Genomic DNA, 26,176 nt, shown 5'->3' on the forward strand with positions numbered 1-26,176 from the left:
GCAAATCAAAACGAGATACCGCTTCACACCTGCTGCAGTCCGACACACGGAAGGTTCGGGGAAACGCAGACTCCCACAGGGGTGGGAACGTGAGATGGGGTGGAAGAGTCTGGCGGTCCCTCAAGCTATTCAACGTAGGGTTTCCAGCGAGACTGTTCCTACGTACGTAGTCAAGAGAAATGAAAACGTAGGTCTATGGAGAAGCTTTTATACAAATATTTATAATAGCCAAAAAGCAGAAATAGTTGATGGAATGTATTGACAAATGGTGGCGTATCTGCACGGCGGGCGGTTACGGCCGGCGGTGGGAAGCAGTAACGCGCTGTCCCTGCGGCAGTGTGGACGCCCTGGGAAAACACTGTGCTAACGCAGAGATAGCAGGGCCATATGTGGCTTGATTTCTTCTACATGAAAGGCTCAGAAAAAACAAACCCAGAGACAGGAAGTGTATCACTGGCTGGACAGAGGGACAGGCGGAGGGAATGGGACCCCTGATGGGGCAGGAGGACTGAGGACGTCTCCTGCAGCTGACGCTGGTGACGGCCGGCCAGCACTCTTTGAGTATTCTCAGGCCACTGAATTGTACACTTCTGATGGGGGAACTGTAGGATACTTAAGTCCTGTCTTGATAAAGTTGCTTTCAATGTATGTTTATACTTAGATTTACAAATACAGGCTGAGAAATAATCCCTGAATAAGGCTACTTTCCAGGTTCCTTTTTTTTTTTTTTTTTTTAAGTTGCATTTTATTAGTGAGTAATAGGCCTTTGCTTGTTGGCAGCACTGACCGGGGAACCTGAGATTCTAGCTCTTTTATTACCTAGTTGTGTGACTGGAAGCAAGACAATCATTTATTAAATAATAGAACGCATAAAATAATTAATTCCTTTTCCTGATTTTTACGGGATTTCAGTAGAGGGCAAAAATATTTGACTATTTTAAAACTTGGTATTTAAAACCTAAAGTTTTAGGCCTGTCAGAGCTTCTGTTAAGGTTAAGAGGCTTAGAAATTATTGCCAGCTCACTTTAATTGCTTCTAGAATCACCATGGAAGCTTTTTAAAACATGCCTGTGCCGGGGCCCAGAGAGTCTGACTTAACTGGTCTCAGATGGGTCACAGCATTCATTGCCCGCCCTCCTCCTCCTCCTGTTGCCCACGGGATTTAAACGGGCAGCCGAGGTTGCGAGCCACTGACTTGGCTACTGAGAAGATTCTCTGTTGGGAGAACCAAAAGTCAGAACATTTTCTTCATGTTCTCTCTAGTGTTTGATGATAGTATATTTGTCTCATATTATTTTTATAGTATCTGTATTACAAAAGTGTTTCCTTTCCTTTTCCACAGGTCATAGGTTTTGGATCTGTTAAGATTGCAGCATTCATAGCTATGGTAGGCATTCTGTCTATTGTGGCTCAGGTGAGTGTCATTTCAGCCATTTTTTCTTTATCATATTTATCTGGAAGTAACTGGATTTACAGGAAACTGCAAAGAAATGTTCGTGGGGAGCCCCTACAGCCTCTGTCATTAACCCCCTCCTCCCCTGCCATGCTAACATCTCTTGTATCTGTGGTACAACATCAGCCCCAGTCAATAGGCACCGATACAGTCTACAGAACCATCTTTTTTTTTATTTTCTGGAGAGGCATGGTGGGTTGCGGGGGGTGTGTAGAGGCAGAGAGAGTCTGGAGCAGGCTCCATACAGCAGAGAGCCCGACACGGGGCTCAATCTCACAATCCTCGAGATCATGACCTGAGCTGAAATCAAGAGGCAGATGCTCTGGGGCGCCTGGGTGGCTCAGTGGGTTAAGCCTCTACCTTCGGCTCAGGTCATGATGCCTGGGATCAAGCCCCACGTCGGGCTCTCTGCTCAGCAGGGAACCTACTTCCCCCTCTCTCTCTGCCTGCCTCTCTGCCTATGACCTCTCTCTCTCTCTCTCTCTGTCAAATAAATAAATAAATAAAAATCTTTAAAAAAAAAAAAAAAAAAGGAAGAAAAGTAGGATGCTCAACCAACTAGTTGAGCCATCCAGGTACCCCAGAACCATCATTGTTAATAGGATGTTGAAATTTTAATTTAGGAGAAATTTAATACAACTTTTCATTAGTTTTTAGGATATCTGTTACCTCTACTAGTCAATTCAGCAAGTAACATCTTGCTTTTACAACCACCAATCATCTAACTCCAGATACTGCAAAATAAGCTTAAAATATAGAAACACTTTTTTGGTTAATGAGGAAAGTTTAGTAGCAGGAAAACAAAAATGAAATCAGTTAATTCTTCCAAACTCTGCTATCCCCAGGACTGAAGAGCTGTGGGAAATGAGTGCATTAGAATATATGAAATGAGTAAACATTCAAATTTCCCCATCTACTATTATAAGTAAAGGACCGCAAAAGGCAGGATATATGACCATTCAGTGAACTCACTGACACGCCTGGGTGTGATCACAGTATCCCCGGGAAGTGCCTAGAGGTCATTCCCTGAAATGGCTTCATGCGGCGTTATAGCGTGGGGGCCAGCAGAGTGCTCTTCAAGGAGAGACCAGAAGGCTGTGAAACTGTGTTGCCCAAACATTAGAGCTGACAAGGCTTAAAGGACTGCAGTAAGGGGGGAAAAAGCCTGTTCTGTCAGTGAATGTCAATTATGTTGAACTCGCAAGTTGCTCATGATTCTGGTTTGTATTTATAGCAACTCTGGCTATTGAGTTAGTCCCGCCTCCTCCTTCATCCTCTGCCTTTACAAACAGTCTGAGCTAGTCGTTTTTAGTAGAGCATGTATTTGTTAAAGTCAGATTTGCCTTAGTCCAGCTTTCTGACACTGTTAACTTCCCGCAGAATCCCGCGTATTCTGGAATGCGTCCAGTCGGGGTTCGCTCTTCTGGTGGTGAAGTGACTGGCGTTTCTCCAAGGAGTCCAAGTCCTGTCCTTCTCAATCATGATAATTGGTGGACAGCTATCATGACCTTCTGGAAAGTGCTAGCAAAGCTTTAGATAAACCGGCTTTGGTGAGGGGCTGAAGGCTCGGAGCCCCCACAGCTCAACTCGAGTTCCGTCAGTACCGCGCAGCTTCCCCACACTCGGGCCAGGCTGCGCACCCGTAGCGGCCCCTCTGGTCACGGAGAATGGGCCCCCGTCAAGCTGGCATCAGAGCCGTGACGCCTGGCTTCACAGGATTACCCTCTTTGTTTTTACAGACCGTCTTTCTTACCATCTTGATGAGATCATTAGGGAATAAGAACACTGTCCTCCTGGGCTTGGGCTTCCAGATGTTCCAGTTAGCCTGGTATGGTTTTGGATCTCAGGCCTGGTAAGCCTCTCCTTTCGATCCTCATAAACTAGTAGAAGCATCTTTTAGAGGAACTCGAGTTGGCTGAATGTGACGGGAGGAAAGCAAGGATTGTTCTGCTGGCGGTGTACTTGACATTTCAAAAAGGGTGTTTAGACTCAATTTGCAGAAGGATGGAGCTAAGTAATCTCGCATTATTTGTTAAGATTGCCTTTGCCTCAACAGTGAAGTTCTCATTTAATTGGATGTGTACTTTTTTTTTCCCCTGCTTTTCTTTTTTTTTAATTTAATTTTTTATTTTTTATAAACATATATTTTTATCTCCAGGGGTACAGGACTGTGAATCGCCAGGTTTACACAATTCATAGCACTGGATATGTACTTTTTAAACACATTTGTCAATTTTTAGTGACCTCGCATAGTCCACAAGGCGGCAAGGAAAAACAACTGGTTATAGTGGGGTTCACTGCTGTAATTAACTGAGTGACTCTGGGTAGTGACATAACCTTTATAACCTAGAACATCTGAGATGAACACTAAGATCTCCTCCAAAACCATGTGTGCCCTGAGGCCGTTACTATGCCCACATATTAGATGCCCACAGACGGGAAGTTCAGAATAAGCCCTCAGGAGTAAGAATCGGATGCACCTGCTTACCGAAGACCTGATTTTCTGTTTTGGGTTTATGTACGAGAGTTGATCCTCGCTTTACTCCTATAAATTGATGACATAACGTAAAAGGAGCTAGAAATGTGCTCAGTGGTTCAGTGGTTGATTCTTCTTGTTCTTGAAGATTCTAGTCACGTGAATTTTGGTACTTCAGTAGCTGATTTGGTCAGACTTGTGCTATGTTTAAAAGATTTTGCTGACCTGCAGAGTTTTTTCTCTTCAGTAAGGATGTGTACATTAGCCTCCCCAAGGAGATCTGGCCAGACAGGTTTTCGGCCCCATTAGGACCTCACTTTGCTCACACTCGTACTTTATACTTCAGTTTCTTTCATAGTGACCCTGAACTTCAGGTCTCTGTTGTTACCGTTGGTGGCACGTGACACTTGCTTGAGGGGTAGCAAACCGAGCAGCCCAAGGGCAGCGTGAAGGTGAGAATTACAGACAGAAAAGTGGAGTATCACCGAGGAAGATGTGGTATTTATAGAAACAAATCCTTCTGAACTTCACTGAACTCACACATTTAAGGATGGTAATGGGCAAACAAGGAGGAAGAACAGATCTCGAGGGAGGGAACATCAGGTAGTGGAATCTTCCCGGCTGTGAAGGAATCACTATTAACAGTATGATGTAGGACATTCCAGGTTTAAAAAAAAATTCCATCTTTTCTTAAAGAGGGAAAAATAAATACAACCTAACAGAGACCCTTTTGCCCGCCTGCACAGTGCACGCTCCGCGGGGCCGGCCTGCCGCCCGACGCAGCCACTCTTGTCGTTGCAGGATGATGTGGGCCGCGGGGACGGTGGCCGCCATGTCCAGCATCACGTTTCCAGCGGTCAGCGCCCTGGTCTCTCGGAATGCAGAGTCCGATCAGCAAGGTGAGGTCACTGTGCTCTGCGGTTTCCCTCGTTCAGCTTATACCTTAAGTAAGAGAGGCTCCGAGCCTCTCTCCATGTCACAGAGCAGGTGACAGCCACGTGGTCCCTTCTTGGCAATCCTACCTTTTTTTTTTTTTCCTCCTGCTTTGATCCTACATTCCTTAAATCTGGACTACGCGGTTAAGAATACTAAGGATGAGAAATAGAACTGTCCCCGCCCCCAAAGAACCATCCATTTTCTCCTGTCAGTTTGGAGTCCGCGTGTGTGTGTGACCACCAGAATGAACTGATCATTTTAAAGATGTCAAATGATGACAGACTGGACAGTAAACAAGGAGTTCTTTATTTAAGCACCATAATCACCAACATTTCTTTAAATTCAAAACAAAGTTCATTAGGTTAAATTAGGAAATGATTTTTTTGAGGGGGTAAATATGTGTACTTACTGATAAATGCACAGTGAGAAGCACAATTAAAATGGAGACAACCATGTGGAGAATAGCCCTCTACCATCTAGACTCTTCATGCTTCTAGAACCTCTGGCTTCTATCAGGCAGTTCCTGCTGCCAGAATTCCGGGGCGCCTGGGTGGCTCAGTGGGTTAAAGCCTTCAGCTCGGGTCATGATCCCAGGGTCCTGGGATCGAGTCCCGCATTGGGCTCTCTGCTCAGCAGGGAGCCTGCTTCCTCCTCTCTGCCTGCCTCTCTGCCTACTTGTGATCTCTGTCTGTCAAATAAATAAATAAATGTTTAAAAAAAAAATTAATCCTTTCCTTCTCCATCTGTTAATGGTTCACCTAAGTAGTCAGGAAGTAGTAAACTTTATAAGGAAAACCTTTTAAATGCATTAGAGTTCTTTAAAAAGTTTTAATAAAGAACTAGATGGAAAAACTAATTCATTGTACTACTTTTCCACATCAAAAATTAGTCATCGTACTCAATGACCATGTTTAAAGTGTCACTTGAAGACTATAGAATCTGTGTGACACTCTTTGCGAATTCCCTTGGCTATGCCCTTGGGGCGTGTTACGTCAGAAGACAGCCCGCTGGGGATGGGGGGCACTGCCGTCATGTGTGACGGTACCATCTGGTCTTTCATGACATGAATTCTCTTTGGCTGTTACTATGCTTCTGTGTTTTAATGCAGATGTTCCTAAATGTCAGTGTACAACATTACTGGAACATATTAAGTTGAATCCTATTTGAACAGTTTGACTTACGGAAACATCCATTTTCATGAATCAAGCTAATATTGTATCTGCTTTAGAAACCAGAGATATCTAGAAATTGGCACTTCTGGGATTTTTCAGCGCAGGTCACCATGAGCAGCAGAGTCTGTGTGCACGTGCCGGGAGTACACAACTTGAGGACTGCCGTGGACTCACACACAGGGCTCCAGGCGACAAAGGGCAGATTTTTGCTGTAAAAGGACTGTCAGATGAGTAAAGGAGGAAAAATCTCAATATTAAATATTAAAGTTTTTTTTTTTATTTATTATTCCTCATTTATAGGAAGGATCTAGCTGTTATGGGGAGAATTCAGCCCCAAAAGAGATTTCACAAACATCACGGTCATTTCATTTCCATATAGATCTTAGGGCAGAGAGGACATTAAAGGACATAGTAAAACCAGTAACACATTTGTGCACCAAATGACACTATGATGGGCGAAGTCCCTAATCTTGAGATACTTTTATGAGAAGACGTGCTCCCTTCTCTTCGTTCTGATGCAGGAGTTGCCCAGGGGATCATAACTGGAATAAGAGGGCTGTGTAACGGCCTCGGCCCAGCACTGTACGGCTTCATATTCTACATGTTCCACGTGGAACTGACTGAGTTGGAACCGGAACTGAGTTCTGACAATGCTGCCCTGCAGGTAATTTGGTGATAAGTCTAGTTTTATAACCATGATGTCTGATGGTAGCAAAATCTGAACTTGAATTTGGAGAATGTTCTTGTTCGCACAGCGTTTCTCTTGTGTGTGCTAGGCTCAGTGCTTCCCGAGATCGAGGAAGGATCAGTTCAGTGATGTAGTATCTTCCCCAAAAGCTGGGTCTTCATTTGATTCAGAGTCCATTTTTACCTACACAAGTACTCTGATCAGAATGCTGTCCTCTGGTGAAGGCCACCGAGGCCAAGTCAAATGCGGAATGACCTAATCCTTGCCAGGAATTGAGCTCGAGTGCTGCTTCTGTGGATTTCCTCAGTCGTTCCTGCAGTGGACATTCCTGTGTAAAACGGTCCGTAGTGTTCACGGACAGAGCGCGTGCGGGGAGGTCCTGGGTGGGACTTGGAGCCCCGCAGCTGCCACTTCAAAGCTGTTGAGAAATGGTGCAAAGAACAATGGTTAGTTGCCGCTGTCACGTTCTAAACACGGGCCCTCTCGGGATTTGCCCTGAGCCTTAATACAACATTTGCTTATGAGAAAATGATTTACTTTTTGATGGTTTGGGGGAGGCCAGGGCTAATTTTGGATTGAAGACTAACCAAACGCTCTATCTCTGTGTCTGTCTGTCTCCCCTGCCCTCAGGGAGCCGCCATCCCAGGCCCCCCGTTCTTGTTTGGGGCGTGTATAGTTTTTATGTCCTTCCTGGTTGCCTTATTCATCCCTGAGTACCGCAAAGGCAGTGGAACCCAAAAACACAGCAACAGCATCAGCGGCAGCCTGACGAGCGCCCCCGGGCGGGGCAGTGCCGAGGACATCGAGCCACTGCTGCAAGACAGCAGCATCTGGGAGCTCTCGTCCTTCGAGGAGGCCGGGAATCAGTGCACGGAGCTGTGAACTTGGCAGAAGGGGGGACCGTGTGGACGCCGCCTCCGAGAGCCGCGGGAGCCACACCACACGGAGACTCCGTGGTGCCGGAGGGGCGATGCTCGCGGCGTCCTCAGGGACGGGTCTGAGGAGTGACCCTCTCCGTCCCTCTGCCCCCCGCCCCACTTCTGTTCCTTTTCTTCTCTTTGTGGTATATTAGAGCAAGATCTAAAGTACTTTCCTGCAAATTCTGCGATCTTCAAAGTCATCTGGAATCCACACTTGGAAACTAAATGAGAAAGATTTCTTACCGTGGGGGGATGGCTTTCCTTGGTAACTGGAGGCAGAGCGTGCCGGCTCCTCTTTCCCCTCAGCGGAAGGCGCGGGCTGGGGGTGGCCTGCCGTCTCCGGCAGGATCCGAGCTACCAAGTCCCTGCTGGTTTCCTTCCTTCCTTCCTCTCCCTCCTTCCTTGCTTCTCTGGTCTGTGCCCGCTCAGCCCACGGTGTTTCCGAGTGGCTGCTCGAAGTCACTCAGTGTCAGGGATCTACTGCCTTTGTTCAAAGGGCAACGAAAACGCGAGTCTTACTCTCCTCCTACTTCCTGTTCTTGGCTAGAATGAAATTCACCATCGACACCTCTGGACATTAGTACTGATCAGTGATAACCTTTATTAGATAAAGGGAGATTTTCTTTAAAATTTAAATTATGAAGAACTAGCAACTCAGACCGCTAACCCTGGTGTTTTGGTCAGATCCAAGGTGATTTTATGGAAGAAAAACACACAGCAAGTACTCTGGTGGCAACACACAATTTGAAGGGAGTTTCTGAGAAAGTTTTCAGTGAGAGAAACACTCCTCCGTGAGAACGAGAATCAGTGGCTGGATACCAGCGGGGTGTAGCTCCAAGTTCAGGCTCACGGACACGTGACCACCGTCTCGCTCCCTGCTGCGTCGCGTCTTCTCCGTTTCCTCGTTCATCTCACTCCTGCCTTAACTGCTCTGCTGTATGCGCCTGTTTCGCAGTCAGGTCTTGATTTCCATCTCTTTGTCTGACTTTTGAATTTCATGGGAATATGCACATCAGATTCTTTTCTAAAATATGGTGGTCTAAGAAGCTCAGTTTAACAAGTGTCTTGCAAATTTTTCGAGATGTTTTATGGACAGAAACCTTTACAGATTTATATGTATTTTGCTGCACCAGTAAATGGACCATGACCTAGGGCCCACCCACTTTAACAGAGCACTCCCCTGAAAGTTTTATAGGTATGAAATATATATGTAGATATTTGTAAGGAGTTTTAAATTTTTTTTTGATGGGGTGCTGTGTAAATCTTGTATTTATAAATGTAATGAAGGTGTTGAAAGAAAAATATATATACAACTTTTATAAAAGGATTGTGTACTGACTGAATACATTTAAAAGAAAATATATTTTGAAACCTGTTCTGCTATGAACAGAGATAACATATCTTTTTACTATGCTGTTGGTTTTTAAGTTAAGCTTCCTAATGCATAATAAATTTGCAATGGATACTTTTATGTCTTTTATGTTTCTTTGAAGGAAACAGTTACCATTGATATTTGGGTTCTCTTCTGGGTGGGTTTCAACTACATTCTTAATCTTTAAGCTAATGCAAAAAAGGGGTATATTTTCAAAAAATTTTTGATTTTTAGAAGTCTCCCTTCAAAAACAAACCATACCTTTTTAATTTAAAAATTTTAAAAGGGAAAAAAAATTTTAAAAGGGACACAAATTTGTACACCCATTTATTGGCATTATTCACAACAGCCAAAAAGTGGAAGCAACCCGAATGTTCACTGTTGAATGCACAGATAGAGGAAATGTGGCATTTGGATACAATGAAGTCCTCGGCTACGAAAGGAAGCAAATTCGGACTCACGCCACAACATGGATGCGCACTGAAGACGTGCTGAGTGAAGTAAGCCAGTCACAAAGGACATACACAGTGGGGTTCCACTTTAGTCAAATTCAGACAGAAAGTAGAACAGCGGATGCCAGACTGGGGAGAGTTTCGGTTTTGCAAGATGGACGTGGTGAGGATGGTCGTCTGAAGGTTTGAATGTACTCAGTGCCACTGAACTGGAAAAAATGTCAACTTAACGTTACATGTATTTTGCCACAATTTTTAAAGAATGCTCTCATAACATCCTTACTCCTGCTTACCAAAATTACAGTTTCTCTAACCCAGTATTACGAATGTCAAACTGGGATAAAAATCTGGTCATTTTAAGCACATTTACAGTTCAGTGGTTTTTAATGTATTCACAATGTTGCACAGCTGTTAGGGCTATCTCTCAAACATTCCCCTCATCCCAAAAAAGAAACCCCATATCCAATACCAGTCACTACCAATTCTCCTTACCCCATTACCTGGCAACCAGTAATACATAATCTTTGGAGAAATGTCTATCCAAGTCCATTACCTATTTTTGAATAAGGATGTTGTTTGGGGGGGATGTTCTGTTGTTGAGTTCTAAGAGTTCTTCATATACTCTGGATACTAGACTCTTGGTGAATATTTTCTCTCCTTCTGTGGGTTGTCTTTTCTCTTACTTGATGATGTCCTTGAAAAGTTTTAATTTGGGGTGCCTTGGTGGCTCAGTCAATTGAGCACTGGACCTTGGTTTTGGCTCAGGTCATCCTCTCAGGGTTGTGAAATGAAGCCCCATGTCGCGTTACTCAGGGGCGAGGGGGAGGGTGTCTGCTCCAGATTCTCTTTCTCCCCCTCCTGTCTCCTTCTCCTTCTAAAATAAATAAAATCTTTTTTAAAAGTTTTAGTTTTGATGAAGTCCAACATCTCTTTTTAATTTTACTGCCATATCTAAGAATTCTCTACAAATACAAGGTCACAAAAATTCACCCACATTTCCTAAGTTTTATGCTATATCTTTGACCCATCTTGAATTACTTTTTATACGTGACGTGAGGTAGGATCTCAGTATCAGTCTCCTTCACGTGAATGACTACTCGGTGACCTCAAGACCCCGCTTGATGAAGAGATCCTTTCCCCACTGAAGGTGTCGGCAGCGCTGTCAAAACTCTGATGGACGATGAAGCACGCGTGTGGTGAATTCCGTCCCGCCGGTCTGTTCTTCTGCAGCTCCACATGGCTTCGACAGCCAGGTTCACAGTAGTAAGCTCTGGGATGAGCAAGTGTGAGTCCTCCAGCTGTGTTCTTTAAACACTGTTCTGGCTATTCAGTGTCTGTTTCATGTGAAATTTAAAGTCCGCTTTTCCGCTTCCGGCGCGGGGAGGCATTCTGACAGGGGCTGCGCTGAAGCCGCAGATCGCTGCGGGCAGCGCCGCCGTCGGAGCAGTCCTGCAGCTCTCCTAGGCGTGCTCCTGGGATCTCTGGTTATTCAGACCGTTCGCTGCCAGTGGGCCAAAATACAACTGATTACAGTGTGTTGACCGTGTATCCTGGCACCAGTAGTACTTTTTTTGGGTGGATTCATCAGGGTTTTTTATTTTAGTGTATTTTAGATCACATCCTCTCCAAACGGAGAGAGGTTTCTTCCTTTCCCGTTCAGATATTTTTTAGTTATTTTTGCCTAATTTTCTGGCTAAAACTTACAGTGCTGAGCAATGGCTAAAGCAAGCCCCCTTGTCTTACTCCTGATTCCAGGGAGAAATCTTCCAGCTCTTCACCCCCGAGTATGATACTAGCTGGAGGTTTTTCATAGATTCCCTTCATCATGTTGTGCGACATTCCCCCTCTCTTCCTGGTTTGTTGGGTGGTTTTGGTTTGTTTGTTTGTTTCCTATTTTGTAATTAGGAAAGGATGTCAGATTCTGTTAAAGGCTTTTTCTGCACTCAGATGACTGGTTTACTCTTCATTCTGCTAATCTGGTGTCTTACATGGACTGATCTTAGGCTGATCCACACTCGCATTAATTACTAAGATGAATTTCCCACTTCATCATGTTTAACCTCTTTAATATGATGCTGGATGCAAAGCACTAATTATTTTTCTTGTTATTTTGGGAATTTTGCATCTATGTCCTTAGGGATAGTCGTGTTTGCTAGTTATCTGAGGTAATGTACTCCATGCGGAATGAGATGGGAGAAGTTCCCTTTTTTCTCAAAGGGTGTAAGAAAGATTGGTACTGACGCATACTGAAACATTCTGGTAGAAAGCTACTGTCTGAGGGTGTCCTACACCAGTTATTTAAACAGAATTTAGTGAAAAGAATCATTAACGAGGCGACCAGAAGAGCAAGCTGACTCAAAGGCAGTGGTTCTCAGATGTCAGTGTGTGTTAGGAGGGCTTGGGGAGCACAGATTCCTGATCGGGCATTGGAGTTACTGACTCAATAGACCAGGTGGAGCCTGAGAATATCTGCACTTCTAGCACATTCCCGGGAGGACGTGACACTGCTGGTCATGGACCACAGGCTGAGAACTAGGGTTCCATGGAATCGGGGGTAACAAAATGCAATTTTCCTGGGCCGAGGGAACAGAGCGTTCACCACTCAGTGACAACAGCAGTCATATGGAAAAGGGCTGCCACCTGGCCAGTGTGCATTTCTGGGCTTGGCAGTAAGTTCTAGGGGCCAGTGGTTAGGGCTGACAGTGTACCTGGTTCTGCCCGTGCTGGGGAAGTCGCAGACTGGGCTTGGCTGCTGCTCTCGGAAAGAACCACCCCGGCCAGTGTGGAGAAGCGCCGTCAGAATGAAGCTGTGGGAAATGGAAGACAGGAAGGAGTCAGTCTTCCGTTTGCGGCTTCTGTCTAGCATCCTTTATGGGCTTAGCACGGAGCCTGCTGCTACGCGGAACAGCTGTGCCAAGTAAAGGACAGGGTGGAACTCAGAGACAAGGACTGGAGCCCCCAACACGCCTGCTACACGCTACACATCCGTGAACTTCTGATCCCCACCAGCACCTCTCCCGTGATCCTGATCTGCATCCGCCAAAGGATCTAGATCTTCACAGCTATGCCCTTTTCCCGGAAGCTTTCGTTTTTTCCCTAAGTCTGCCACGGGGTACAGCTCAACAACATTGGGGTAAGGGAGCCAACCCCCTGTGCAGCCAAAAATCCACATATATCTTGACTCACCAAAAACTGAACTACTGATCACCTACTCTTAACCAGAAGCCTTACCAATAAGCCAATTAACACATATTTTGTATGTTAAATGTATTACATAATGCATTCTTAGAATAAAGTAAGCTAGAAAAAAAATGTTAAGAAATCTTAAAATACATTTACAAAATCATTTCATAAAAAGTCCACGTAGAGTGGACCTGTGCAGCTCAAACCCTGTTGTCCACGGGTCAGCCATACTGAGAGGTGTCTCCGAGAGCTGCCTGGGTTCCAGACAGGGCACTCCTCTCACCCGCTGGCGTCAGCAAGCCGTCTGCCTGAGAAGGCCGAGAGACGGTCTCCTCCTCAGTGCGGCGGGACCACAGCTGTGTCACCTTGTGGCAGCATTACCCATGTCCCCCCCAGCAGCTGCTCTCAGAAGCGCAGATGGTTTAGGTGCGACGGTGAGGAAAAACCACGCACTGCCTTAGTTTGAAACCCTCGTATTCTGGCTCTGAGAGACCGCACCGGGTACTGTCTCATGCGAAGCACATACTGCCCCATTAGAACTCCATTCTTTAAGGTTTGGGGCTTTTTTGTTTTGGATTCTTAACTTTTCTTTTGACTAAAATTGAACATGACCATATATTTCTGTATAAAACAGCTCAAGTTCACAAGCTTATAGAGCCTGAAACCATGAGATAATGGCTACATTACAATACACATCATGAACATCAAGCGTGTGTGTGTGTTTAAAATACCTGTATCGGGCGCCTGGGTGGCTCAGTGGGTTAAGCCGCTGCCTTCGGCTCAGGTCATGATCTCAGGGTCCTGGGATCGAGTCCCACATCGGGCTCTCTGCTCAGCAGGGAGCCTGTTTCCTCCTCTCTCTCTCTGCCTGCCTCTCTGCCTACTTGTGATCTCTCTCTGTCAAATAAATAAATAAAATCTTTAAAAAAAAAAAAAAATAAAATAAAATAAAATAAAATAAAATACCTGTATCAATGACACTAAAGCTGTTTTTAAAAGTCTCATGAGGGCGCCTGGGTGGCTCAGTGGGTTAAGCCGCTGCCTTCAGCTCAGGTCATGATCTCAGGGTCCTGGGATCGAGTCCCGCATCGGGCTCTCTGCTCAGCAGGGAGCCTGCTTCCTCCTCTCTCTCTGCCTACTTGTGTTCTCTCTCTGTCAAATAAATAAATAAAATCTTAAAAAAATAAAATAAATAAATAAATAAATAAAAGTCTCATGAGAGGCAGAAGCTGGGAAGATGCTGGAGTAGAAGGACCCTATGTTCCCCTGTCCCAGAGATACAACTGGCTAACATATCAGCATAAATAACCCAGAAAACAACATGAAGACTGGCAGAACAAACTCCACAACTAAAGTTCCCCAAACAAAACCTGAAGAAGTTCATAACCATGAAACAAGCCCTGCAATAAATATTAAAGGGACTCTGAGTGCAAAGATCAAAAGTGACAAAGATGAGAAAGGAACAGAGAAAGAGTACCCAGAAATGGACCCTCAACTATATGGTCAGCTTATTTTTTTTTTTTTAAAGGTTTATTTATTTGACAGAGACAGAGTGAGAGAGGGAACACAAGCAGGGAGAGTGGGAGAGGGAGAAGCAGGCTTCCCGCTGAGCAAGGTGCCTGATGCGGGGCTCAATCCCAGGACCCTGGAATCCTGACCTGAGCTGAAGGCAGACACTTAACGACTGAGCCACCCAGGTGCTTCTGGTCAATTGATTTTTGACAAAGCAGAAAAGAATATCCAATGGGAAATGGACAGTCTCTTCAACAAATGGTGTTGGGAAAACTGGACAGCCACATGTAGAAGAATGAAACTGGGCCATTTTCTTACACCATACACAAAGCTAAACTCAAAATGGATAAAAGACCTAAATTTGAGACTGGAATCCACCAAAATCCTAGAGAACACAGGCAGCAACCTCTACGACCTCTATGACCTTGGCTGCAGCAACTTCTTGCTAGACACATCTCCAAAGGCAAGGGGAATAAAATACCAAAAATGAACTTTTGGGGCTTCATCAAGATAAGAAGCTTCTGCACAGCAAAGGGAACAATCAACAGAATTAAAGGGCAACCTACAGAATGGGAGAAGATATTTGCAAATGACATCAGATAAAGTGCTGATATCTAAGACCTATAAGAACTTACCAAACTCAACACCCAAAAAAACCACACACACAAATAATCCAGTCAAGAAATGGGCAGAAGACGTGAACATACATTTTTCCCAAGAGGACATACAAATGGCCAAGAGACACATGAGAAAATGCTCCACATTACTCAGCATCAGGGAAATACAAATCAAAACCACAATGAGATACCACCTCACCTCACCCCAACCAAAACGGCTAAAATGAACAAGTCAGGAAATGACAGATGTTGGTGAGGATGTGAAGAAAGGGGAACCTTCATACAGAGAGGGAGACAAACCATGAGAGACTCTTAACTACAGAAACAAACTGAGGGTTGCCAGGGTGATAGGCACTGAGGACACATGATGTGATGAGCACTGTATGTTACATGCAACTGACGAATTACTGAACTCTACATCTGAAACTAATGATGTACTGTCTGTTGACTAACTGAATAAAAAAAAAAAAAAAAAAGAATGAAGAAAATCTCCAGAAACAAAAACAGGTGTAATAAAATGGCAATAAACACATATATATCAATAACTACTCTGAATATAAATGGACTAAACACTCTAATCAAAAGATGTACAGTGTCAGAATGGTTAAAAAAAAACAAGACCTATCTATATATTGCCTACAAGAGACTCATTTCAGACCCAACGCCAGTACAGATTGAAAGTTAAGGGATAAAGGCACGCCTGAGTGGCTCAGGTGGTTAAGTGTCTGACTTCGGCTCAGGTCATGATCTCAGGGTCCTGGGACTGAGCCCTGAGTCCGGCTCCCTGTTCAGTGGGGAGTCTGCCTCTCCCTCTGTCCTGCCCCCCTGTGCTCCCTCTCTCAAATAAATAAATAAAATATTTTCTTTAAAAAAGGGAATGGAGAAACATTTATCATGAAATTGGATGTCAAAAGAAAACTGGAGTTTTAATACTTATATTGGACAAAAAAGACTTTGAAACAGAGACTGCAACAAGAAATGAAAAAGGGTACTATATCATAATAAAGGGGACTACTCAACAAGAAGACACAATCATAAATATTTATGCACCAAATATGGGAGCACCCAAATAAATACGGCAGCTATTAACAGAGGAACTAATCAATAGTAATACAATAATAGTAGGGTACTTTAAGACCCCAATTACATCAACGGACAGAGATCACCTACACAGAAAATCAACAAGGAAACAATAGCTTTACGTAACACACTGGAACAGATGGAATTAACAGATATAATCAGAACATTCCATCTGAAAGCAGCAGAATACAAATTATTCTCCACTATACACGGGACAGTCTCCAGAAAAGATCACATATTAGGTCACAAAACAGGCCTCAACAAACAAAAAGACTTAAGTCATAACCATGCACCTTTTCTGACCATAATGCTATGAAACTGGAAGTCAGCCACTGGAAAGAGCACAAATACACTGAGGTTAAACAACATGCTACTGAACGATGAATGGATCAACCAGGAAACCAAAGAAGAAATTTTTAAAAATTAAATGCAAAGAGATAAAAATGAATATTCAATGGTCAAAAAAGCTTTGGGATGCAGTAAAAATGGTCTTTTAAAAAAATATATTTTATTTGAGAGAGAGGAAGAAAGAATCTGAAACAGACACCACACTGGACACAGAGCCAACATGGGGCTCGATACAAAAGCTGGGAGATTATGACCTGAGCCGAAACCAAAAGTCAGATGCTTAACCGACTAACCTACCCACATACCCCAGCAAAAGTGGGCTTAAGAAGGAAGTATATAGCAATAAAGGCGTACCTCAAAAAGCAATCTCAAATACACAACTTAACCTTACACCTAGGAGCTAAAAAAAAGAAGAAGGGAAGCCTGAAACCAGCAGAAAAAAGGAAACAATAAAGAATCAAGCAGAAATAGGGGGCGCCTGGGTGGCTCAGTGGATTAAAGCCTCTGCCTTCAGCTCAGGTCATGGTCCCAGGGTCCTGGGATCGAGTCCCGCATCGGGCTCTCTGCTCAGTGGGAAGCCTGCTTCCCCTCCTCTCTCTCTGCCTGCCTCTCTGCCTACTTGCGATCTCTGTCAAATAAATAAATAAAATCTTTAAAAAAAAAAATCAAGCAGAAATAAATGATATAGAAACTAAAAAACAAAATAAAACAAAACAAAAAAAACCCAACAGACCAATGAAACCAGTAGCTGCTGCTTTGTTAAAACTGATAAACCCCGGGGCACCTGGGTGGCTCAGTGGGTTAAGCCTCGGCCTTCAGCTCGGGTCATGATCTCAGGGTCCTGGGATCGAGCCCCGCATCATGCTCTCTGCTGAGAAGGTATCTGCTTCCTCCTCTCTCTCTCCCTGCCTCTCTGCCTACTTGCGATCTCTGTCAAATAAATCAATAAAATCTTTTAAAAAAATTGATAAACTCCTAGCCAAACTTATCAAAAAGAGAAAGGATCCAAATAAACAAAATCACAAATGAGAGAGAAATAACTAACTCCACAGAAATACAAACAATTTTAAGAGATGATAATGAAAAGCCGCACACCAATATATACGGCAGCCTAAAGAAATGGACAAATTCCTAGAAACATATAAACTACCAAAACTGAAACAGGAAAAAACAGAAATATGAACAGAGCAATCACCAGTAATTAAATTGAATCAGTAATCAAAAACTCCAACAAACAAAAGTCCAGGACCAGACTGCTTCACAGGTGAATTCTAACAAAAAAAGAAGAGTATCTCTTTTTAAGAGTTTCTCTTCTCTTTTCTTCTCAAACTAGGTGAATTCTAACAAACATTTAAAGAACAGTTTTACTGGGCACCTGGGTGGCTCAGTCGGTTGAGCGTCTGACTCTTGATTTCCGCTCAGGTCATGATCTCGGTCATGGGATGGAGCCCCACGTCAGGCTCTGTGCTCCAGAGAGAGTCTGTTTGTCTCTCTCCCTCTGTACCTCTTTCCCTGCCTCATGTGCGCACACACTCACTCTCTCAAATAAGTAAATTTATTTTAAAAATAAAGAAGAGTTTCTATTAAGAGTTTCTCTTCTCTTCTCAAACTGTTCCCAAAAATAGAAGAGAAAGGAAAACTTCCAAATTCATTCTACAGGACCACCATTACCCTGATACCAAAACGAGAAAAGAAACGACCCCCCCCACCCCACAAATAAAAGAGAGAACAAACAAGTCTGTATTTCTCATGACTATAAATCCAAATACCCTCAACAAAATACTAGCAAACCAAATGGAACAACTCATGTAAAAAATCATTCAGGGGGCTCAATTAGTTGACTGGGCATCTGACTCTTGATTTCAGCTCAGTGGTGATCTCAGGGTCCTGGATCAAGCCCGCACTGCGCTCCGCTCCACGGGGAGTGAGCATGTCTCCCCCTCCCACTGCCCCGCCCCTTGTTTGCTCACTCACTCTCTAATAACAATCTTTTAAACATGTAAAAACTTTTTAAAAAGCATTCACCACAATCAGGTGGGATTTATTCCCAGGATGTAAGAGTAGTTCAATATTCACAAATCAATCAGTGTGATATATCACATCAATAAGAGAAAGGATTAAAAAAAAAATGATCTTTCCAATAAATAAAGAAAAGATATCTGAAAAAGTACAATGTCCATTCATGGTAAGAAACCTCAACAAAGTAGGTTTAAAGAAAACATAACATAATAAGGGTCTTACATGAAAAACCTGCAGCAAACATCATACACAATGGGGAAAAGCTGAGAACTTCCATGCTAATATTAGGAACAATACAAGGATGTCTACTCTCATCTCTTTTATTCAATACAGTATTGAAGTCCTAGCCACGGCAATTAGACAACAAAAAGAAGTAAAATGCATCCAAATAAAGAAAAGTAAAACTTTCACTATTTGCAGATGACATGATACTATATCTAGAAAATGCAAAAGACCACCAAAAAAACGACCAGAACTACTCAATGAATTCAGTAAGGTCACAGGATACAAAATCAATGTACAGAAATCTATTGCTTTTCTATACACCAATAATGAAGCAGTAGAGAAAGAAATTAAGAAAATTCCATTTATAACTGCACCAAAAAAAAAAAAAAAAAAAAAAAAAAAAAAAAGATAAAATAAAATAAATACCAAGGAATGAACTTCAGAGTTTTCTGTACTCTGAAAACTATAAAACTCTTAGGAAAAAATTAGAGAGACACAAAGAAACGAAAAGACATTCCATGCACTTGAATTGGAAGAACAAACAAGGTTAAAATGTACTGCCCAAAGCAGTTTACAAATTTAATGCAACCTCTACCAAAATACCAACAGCATTTTTCACAGAACTACAGCAAACAATCCTAAAATTTAGCTGGACCAACAAAAAACCCCAAACAGCCAAAGCAATCTTAAAGAACAAACTGGAGCTATTACAATCCTAGAGTTCAAGATATAATACAAAGCTGCAGCAATCAAAGCAGTATGGTACTGGTACAAAAACGGACAAATAGATCAATGGAACAGAATGGAGTGCCCAGAAATAAACCTACAATTCTGTAGTCAATTAATCCTCAACGAAGCAGGAAAAAATACACAATAGGGAAAAACCAGTTTCTTCTAACAAATGGTCTTAGGAAAACTGGACAGTTAGCTACATGTAAAAGAATAAAACTAGGGGTGCCTGAGTGGCTGAGTCAGTTAAATGTCCAACTCTTGGTTTCAGCTCAGGTCATGAATTCAGGGTCATGAGAATACAGCCCTGCACTGAGGTCTATGCTCAGCACAGTCTGCTTGATACTCTTTCCCTCTCACTCTGCCCCTCCTCCCGTTCTTTAAAGTGGATGGGTAAATCTTAAAAATAAAAGTAATAATAATAATAAAATAAAAATGGACAATTCCCTTGCACCACACACAAAAATTAACTGAAAATTATCAACTCCTACAATTCAACAACCCACTCCAAAAAATCCAAAAATGGGCAGACAACATGAACAGACATTTCTCCAAAGACATACAGATAGCCAACGGACACATGAATAGATGCTCAACATAATTTATCATCAAAGAAATACAAGTCAAAATCAAAATGAGGTATCACTTCACACTTGTCAGAAGAGCTAAAATCAAAAATCAAAAAAACAAGAAACAGTAAGCCTTGGCAAGCATGTGGAAAAAAGGAACCCTCATACACTGTTGGTAAAAATGCAAGCTGGTGCAACTACTATGGAAAACAAAATGGAGGTTCTTCAAAAAGTTAAAAATAGAGGGGCACCTGAGTGACTCAGTTGGTTAAGCATCTGCCTTCAGCTCAGGTCAAGGGTCCTGGGAATGTGCTCTACGTCGGGCTCCCTGCTCAGTGGGAAGTCTGCTTCTCCCTCTCCCTCCACCCCTTCCCGTGTTTATGTTCTCTCTCACTCTCTAATAAATAAATTTTTTAAAAAGTTAGAAACAGAATTATTATATGATGCAGTAAATGCACTACTGGGTATTTACCCCCGAAATACAGAAACACTAATTTGAAGAGATACATGTACCCCTGTTTAGTAACATTATTTGCAACAGCTAAATTATAGGAGCAGCTCAAGTGTCCATCCATAGATGAATGGATAAAGAGTGGTGTATGCAGGTGCTAGCGCGTTAGCACGCACGCGCGCACACACACGCACGATGGGGTACTATTCGGCCACAAGAGTATCTAGCCATTTGTAACAACATAGATGAAGTTAGATAGTATAATGCTAAATGAAATAAGTCAGAGAAAGACAAATACCATATGATTTCACTCATATTTGTAATTTAAGAAAGAAAACAAATGAGCAAAGGAGAAAACAAAAGAGAGACAAACCAAGAAAAAGATTCATAACTAAGGAGAACTAACTGATGGTTAGCAGAAGAGGGGGGTTGTGAAATAGGTGACAGAGATAAAAGAGCACAATTATGATGATAAGCACTGTGTAACGTACAGAATAGCTGAATCACTATATTGCACACCTGACACTAATATAACACTGTAATTATCAATACGGAAATTAAAATAAAAAATTTGTGTTTAAGTTTCATGGGATACTTGATTTAAGTGGGAAAAAACTATATTTCCATATACTAGCAATAAACAATTAGAAAATTAAATAATTTCATTTACAGAGTAAGAATTGTATGATCAACTGAACAGCTGCAGAAAAAACTTTTTAAAAATTCAACATTTATGACAAGTGTGTATAGAGGAAATGTATCTCAACAAAATAAAGCATGTATGTTACAAACCCACAAATAACATCCTACTAAAACTGAGAATAAATACTCTTATCACTTTTATTCAACATATTATTGAAAGTCTTATGTAGAGCAACTAGGCAAGAAATAACAGGCCTCCAGACTGGAAAGGAAGAAGTAAAACTGTCACTATTTTTAGATGACATATTACATAGAGACAACCTTAAAGACTGTAAACAAAATAGAGAATCCAGGAAAGCTGCAGGATATAAAATCAATATACCAGAAAAACCCTGTTAGTTCTATACACTAATAATAAACTATCAGAAAAATTAAGAAAACAGTTCCATCTACAACTGCACCAAAGTGAATACAATTAGAGAGAAATTTAAGAAGGTGAAAGACCAGGGCACCTGGATGGCTCAGTTGAGCATCTGACTCTTGATTTCAGCTCAGGTCATTGTGAGATCAAACCCAACTTTCTCACTCTTCCCCCCTCAAATAAATAAAATCTTAAAAAAAAAAAAAAGTGAAAGAACTGTACACTTGAAACTGTAATAAGACACTGCTGAAATAAATTGAAGACAAATAAATGGAAAGATACTCAATGTCCATGCGCTGGAAGAACTGTAAAATATGCATACTATCCAAACAAACCTTCAAATTCAACACAATCCCCAATAAAATTCCGACTGTGTTTTTCACAGAAATAAGCAATCCTAAAATCCTAAAACCACAGACGATCCCAAATATGCAAAGGAGCCTTGAGAAAAACCAACAAATCTGGAATATCACACTCCCTAACTTCAAACAATACTGCAGAAGTATAGTAATCAAATCGTATGGTATTGACATAAAAACAGGCACATATAGGTCAGTGGAACACAACAGAGAGAGCAGAAATTAACCCTCTCATAAAGAGCCAATTAATTTATGATCAAGGAGCTAGAAATAAACAATTGGGAAATACAGACTGGTTTTGTTTTTTTTGTTTTTAAGATTTTATTTATTTATTTGACAGAGAGAGTACAACCAGGGGAAGTGGCAGCCAGAAGGAGAGGGAGAAGCAGACTCCCCGCTGAGGCTAAGCAGGGAGACCAATATGGGGCTCAATTCCAGGATCCTGGGATCATGACCTGAGCTATAGGCAGACGCTTAACCAACTGAGCCACCCAAGCACCCACAGAAAACACACTGTTAAATCAATGTTTTTGGAAAGGAGGACAGCGACATGCAGAGTAATGAAACTGGACAACGATATTACACTATTCACAAAAATTAACTGAAAGTAGATTAAAGACTTAAATGTAGAACCTAAAACTATAAAACTCCTAGAAGCAGTAAGCTCAATGTCAGTCTTGATAATAAATACAAAGACTTAACGACGGCCAACAAGTACATGACTTTCCATGTCACAAATCATCAGGAAAATGCAAATCCAAACCACGATGAGCTATCACTTCATACCTGTCAGAATGGCTATTATAAGGAAAATAAAATAACATGTTGGCAAGAACACTGAAAAAAGGGAACATTTGCTCACTATTGGTGGGAATGTAAATTGGTGCAGCCACAGTGGGAAACAGCATGCAGTTTTCTTAATAAAAAACAAACAAACAAACAAAACAACTATCACATAATCCAGCAACTCCCATCTGTGTATTATCTGAAGAAAACAAAAACACTAACTTGAACAGATACTTGCATCCCCATTTCGTTTGCAGCATTACTTACAATATCCAAGATACAGAAACAAACTAAGGGTCTTTCAATGCCTTAATGGACAAAGTAATGTGATATATACAGATATAGGTATATGAAATTTACTTAGCAGTTAAAAAAAAAAAGTCTTGTTTTAAAAAAATTTAATAATAGCTTCCCCCCAAATCAGGATTAAATCTAACAAAATATGTCAAGGATCTCTATGCAGACTATAAAGCACTAATGACGGAACTCAAACAAGACCCATGTAACTGGAAAGGCAGCATGGCAAAAATGTTAGTTCCTCAAAACCCATCCACAGATTTAATGTAATCTTTACAAAATCCCAGCAGGATCTTTGTATACATATATATACAGATACTAAAACCTGTATGGTAGGAGTGTAGCAGCTTTGAAATTTTGAAAAAGAAACACTGTAGCTACAGTAACCAAGACAATGTAGTGTTAGAAAAGGGAAAGACATAGAGCAGAGCAAAGAACCCAGAAACAGTCCCACAAGAGAATGGCCAACTGATGACAAAGGTGCAAAAGCAAAACAGTGGTACATGCAGATCTAATTCTTTACAACTGCTGTGTATTTTGGTACTCCTGGGGCTGTTTAATGACTTTTAACTATTTCTCCACATCTTTTCAATGTATTTTCCACCCTATAACCTAATCCAGTAAGATTTATCACTGGGATACAAAGAAGGTGCAACATATGCAAACCAACCAATATGATACACTGTGTTAATAGAACAAAATCTAAAAATCCCATTATTTCAACAGACGCAGAAAAAACATTGGACAAAATTCAACATCCTTTCATTTAAAAAAAAAAAAAATCTCTCAAATAATAGGGCACAAAGGGGCACCTGAGTGGCTTAACTCAGAGGCTCAGTTAAGCCTCTGCCTTCAGCTTAGGTCATGATCTTAGGGTACTGGGATCAAGCGTGGCACAGGCTCTCTGCTCAGCAGGGAGCCTGCTTCCCCCCTCCCCCCCCTGCTTGCCTCCCTGCCTGTTTGTGATTGCGCACGTGCGCGCTCTCGCGCTCGCGCTCTCTCTCTCTCTCTCTGTGTCAAATAAATAAATAAATAAATAAATAGGACACAGATAAACCTTACTTCAAATTGCAAAGGCCACGTATGACAAGTCCACAAAACAAGCATACTCTAAGGTGAACAGCCAAAACCGTTTTTTTCCTGAAGACAAGCCACTGCTTTGAACATAATATGGAAGTCTGAGCCAAAGAAATCAGAGAAGAAGAAGAAATAAAGGCATCCAAATTAGAAAACAAGAAGTAAAATAGTTTCTATATACAGGTGACATAATGTTAATACAGAAAATCCTGAAGACTCTGCTGAAAAGGCTATTAGAAATTAATAAACTTGGGGTGCCTGGGTTGCTCAGTGGGTTAAGCCTCCGCCTTCAGCTCAGGTCATGATCTCAGGGTCCTGCGAAGAGCCCCACATCAGGCTCTCTGCTCAGCAGGGAGCCTGCTTCCCCTATCTCTGCCTGCCTCTCTACCTACTTGTGATCTGTTAAATAAATAAATAATCTTTTTTTTTTAAACCAATTAATTAATTAATTAACTTAATAAAGTTGCATAATACAAAAGCAACATAAAAAATCATTTGCATTTCAGGACTTCTGAGGAAATGGTGGAATAGACAATCCTGTGTTCACCTTGCTCCATGCATACAACTAGGTAACACCTGCCATCAGTATAAATAATCCAGAAAATGATCTGAAGACTAGCAGAATAGACTCTCTACAGCTAAATGTAGACAAGAGGCCCCAGTGAGGAGGGCAGAAAGGGTGAAGATGCGGTCTAGAGCCAAAAAGACCCAGAGAACTATCCACACAGGATGGCGGAGGTGTGGAGAGGAGAGAGGAGCAGAGGCCCCTCCCGGCACCCCAGCCATGGGGACCTGCCCAAAGACGACAAATTCCGGTACCACTGGACTCTGACAACTAGAGGGGCTGGTTTAGCGAGTCTTACAATCAGTGGGGCTTAGCACCTGGAACTTGAACAATCAGTGGGATAGGCTCTGGGAGAGCAGGAGGGTAAAAGTAAACTGAGTCTCTGCCTTTAAAGAGACAGCACAACAAACAGTCCCGCTGAGTTACGGCATAGAATCAGCAGTTCCAAAAACACTTGAGGAACTCAAGAAAAATGCTTATTTACTAATCTCAAAGCGAGTACTAACAGATCAGGAATCTTTGGAAGATGTCTCTAAGTGCAAAGGAGCTAATGAGTGTCATCCAACATCCGAACTCCCAGCAGAGATACAGGGATGGCACAGTTCAACTCTCTCTAGCCTCCTAACAGCGCACACACGCCCATGTCCTGCAGACTCACCCCCTCCACCTCAGCCTGCAGCCTCCCTAGGCGGCTGCAGTTCCCCTCAGAGCGGACTGGCACAGACTTTGCTGGCACTGTGCCCCACCTCCATGTTTTCCTGCAGACTCCCACCCTCCAACATACACTTACCAGAGTACAAAAAAGATTATTAACAAACATAAAGCAAACAATCGATAGTAATACAATAACAGTAGGGAACTAAAACACCTCACTTACATTAATGGATAGATCACAGAAACAAAATCAACAAGGAAATACTAGCTTTGAATGACACACTGGACTGGATGGATCTAACAGATCTATGCAGAACATTTCCTACTAAGACAGAGTACACAGTCTTTTCAAGTGCACAGAGAACACACCCTAGATCATGTCAGGCCACATACTATGTCTCAACAAATTCAAAAATACTGAAATTGTATCCTGCATTTTTTTCTAACCACAATGCTATGAAACTAGAAATCAAGCACAAGAAAATAAATCTGAAAATGACAAATATACATAGAGGCTAAATGACAAGCTACTAAACAATAAGAAGAAGTAAAAAAAAATAAATCTGAAAATGACAAATATACATAGAGGTTAAATAACAAGCTACTAAACAATAAGAAGTAAAAAAAAAATATATATATATACATGGAGACAAATGAAAATAAAAATACAACCAGCCCAACATCTTTGGCATGCAGCAAAAGTTCTAAGAGATTATAGAAACACAGGCCTACCTCAAAAGCAAAACATAACAAAACAAAACAAAAATTAACAACCTAACCTTACACCTAAAAGAACTAGAAAAAGAAGTACAAAGCCTACACCCAGTAGAACAAAGGAAAGAATAAAGGCAAGAGCAGAAATAAACAAAATAGAAAACCACCATCACCACAAAAGCAGAAGAGATCAATGAAACCAGAACCTGGTTCCTTGAAAACATCAACAAAATTGATAAACCTTTAGCCAGACTCAACAAAAGGGGGGGGGAGGACTCAAAATCAGAAATGAAAGATGGGAAATAACACAGAAATACAAATGACCACTACAAATAAAAACAAAACAAAATGAACAACTCAGAAGAAATGGGTAAATTCCTAGAAACACATGATCTCCCAAAACTTAATCAGGAAGAAACAGAAAATTCGAACAGATCTATTATTAGCAACAAAACTGAA

At 41.9% G+C, this 26,176-nt stretch overlaps 1 protein-coding gene and 1 long non-coding RNA gene across 5 annotated transcripts in view; one reads left to right on the forward strand and one right to left on the reverse strand.

Annotated features, from left to right (window-relative positions):
- MFSD14B (major facilitator superfamily domain containing 14B) overlaps nucleotides 1-9,116 on the forward strand; it is a 78,420-nt gene extending 69,304 nt beyond the window's left edge. For all 4 annotated transcript variants that reach the window (XM_059141316.1, XM_059141313.1, XM_059141314.1 and 1 more), the window contains 5 exons: nucleotides 1,343-1,414; nucleotides 3,193-3,305; nucleotides 4,731-4,828; nucleotides 6,559-6,701; nucleotides 7,356-9,116. In XM_059141316.1, coding sequence (XP_058997299.1) covers nucleotides 1,343-1,414; nucleotides 3,193-3,305; nucleotides 4,731-4,828; nucleotides 6,559-6,701; nucleotides 7,356-7,607 — 678 coding nt within the window. In that variant the 3' untranslated portion in view covers nucleotides 7,608-9,116. The remainder of the gene's footprint in view (nucleotides 1-1,342; nucleotides 1,415-3,192; nucleotides 3,306-4,730; nucleotides 4,829-6,558; nucleotides 6,702-7,355) is intronic.
- LOC131812197 (uncharacterized) overlaps nucleotides 6,701-26,176 on the reverse strand; it is a 28,476-nt gene continuing 9,000 nt past the window's right edge. Inside the window, exons 2-3 of the long non-coding RNA XR_009346279.1 lie at nucleotides 12,178-12,276; nucleotides 6,701-7,143 (exon numbers count right to left, since the gene is read on the reverse strand). This is a non-coding gene — a long non-coding RNA (uncharacterized LOC131812197). The remainder of the gene's footprint in view (nucleotides 7,144-12,177; nucleotides 12,277-26,176) is intronic.

The sequence above is a fragment of the Mustela lutreola genome, chromosome 12, assembly GCF_030435805.1.
Source record: "Mustela lutreola isolate mMusLut2 chromosome 12, mMusLut2.pri, whole genome shotgun sequence".
NCBI classification, from domain to species: domain Eukaryota; kingdom Metazoa; phylum Chordata; class Mammalia; order Carnivora; family Mustelidae; genus Mustela; species Mustela lutreola.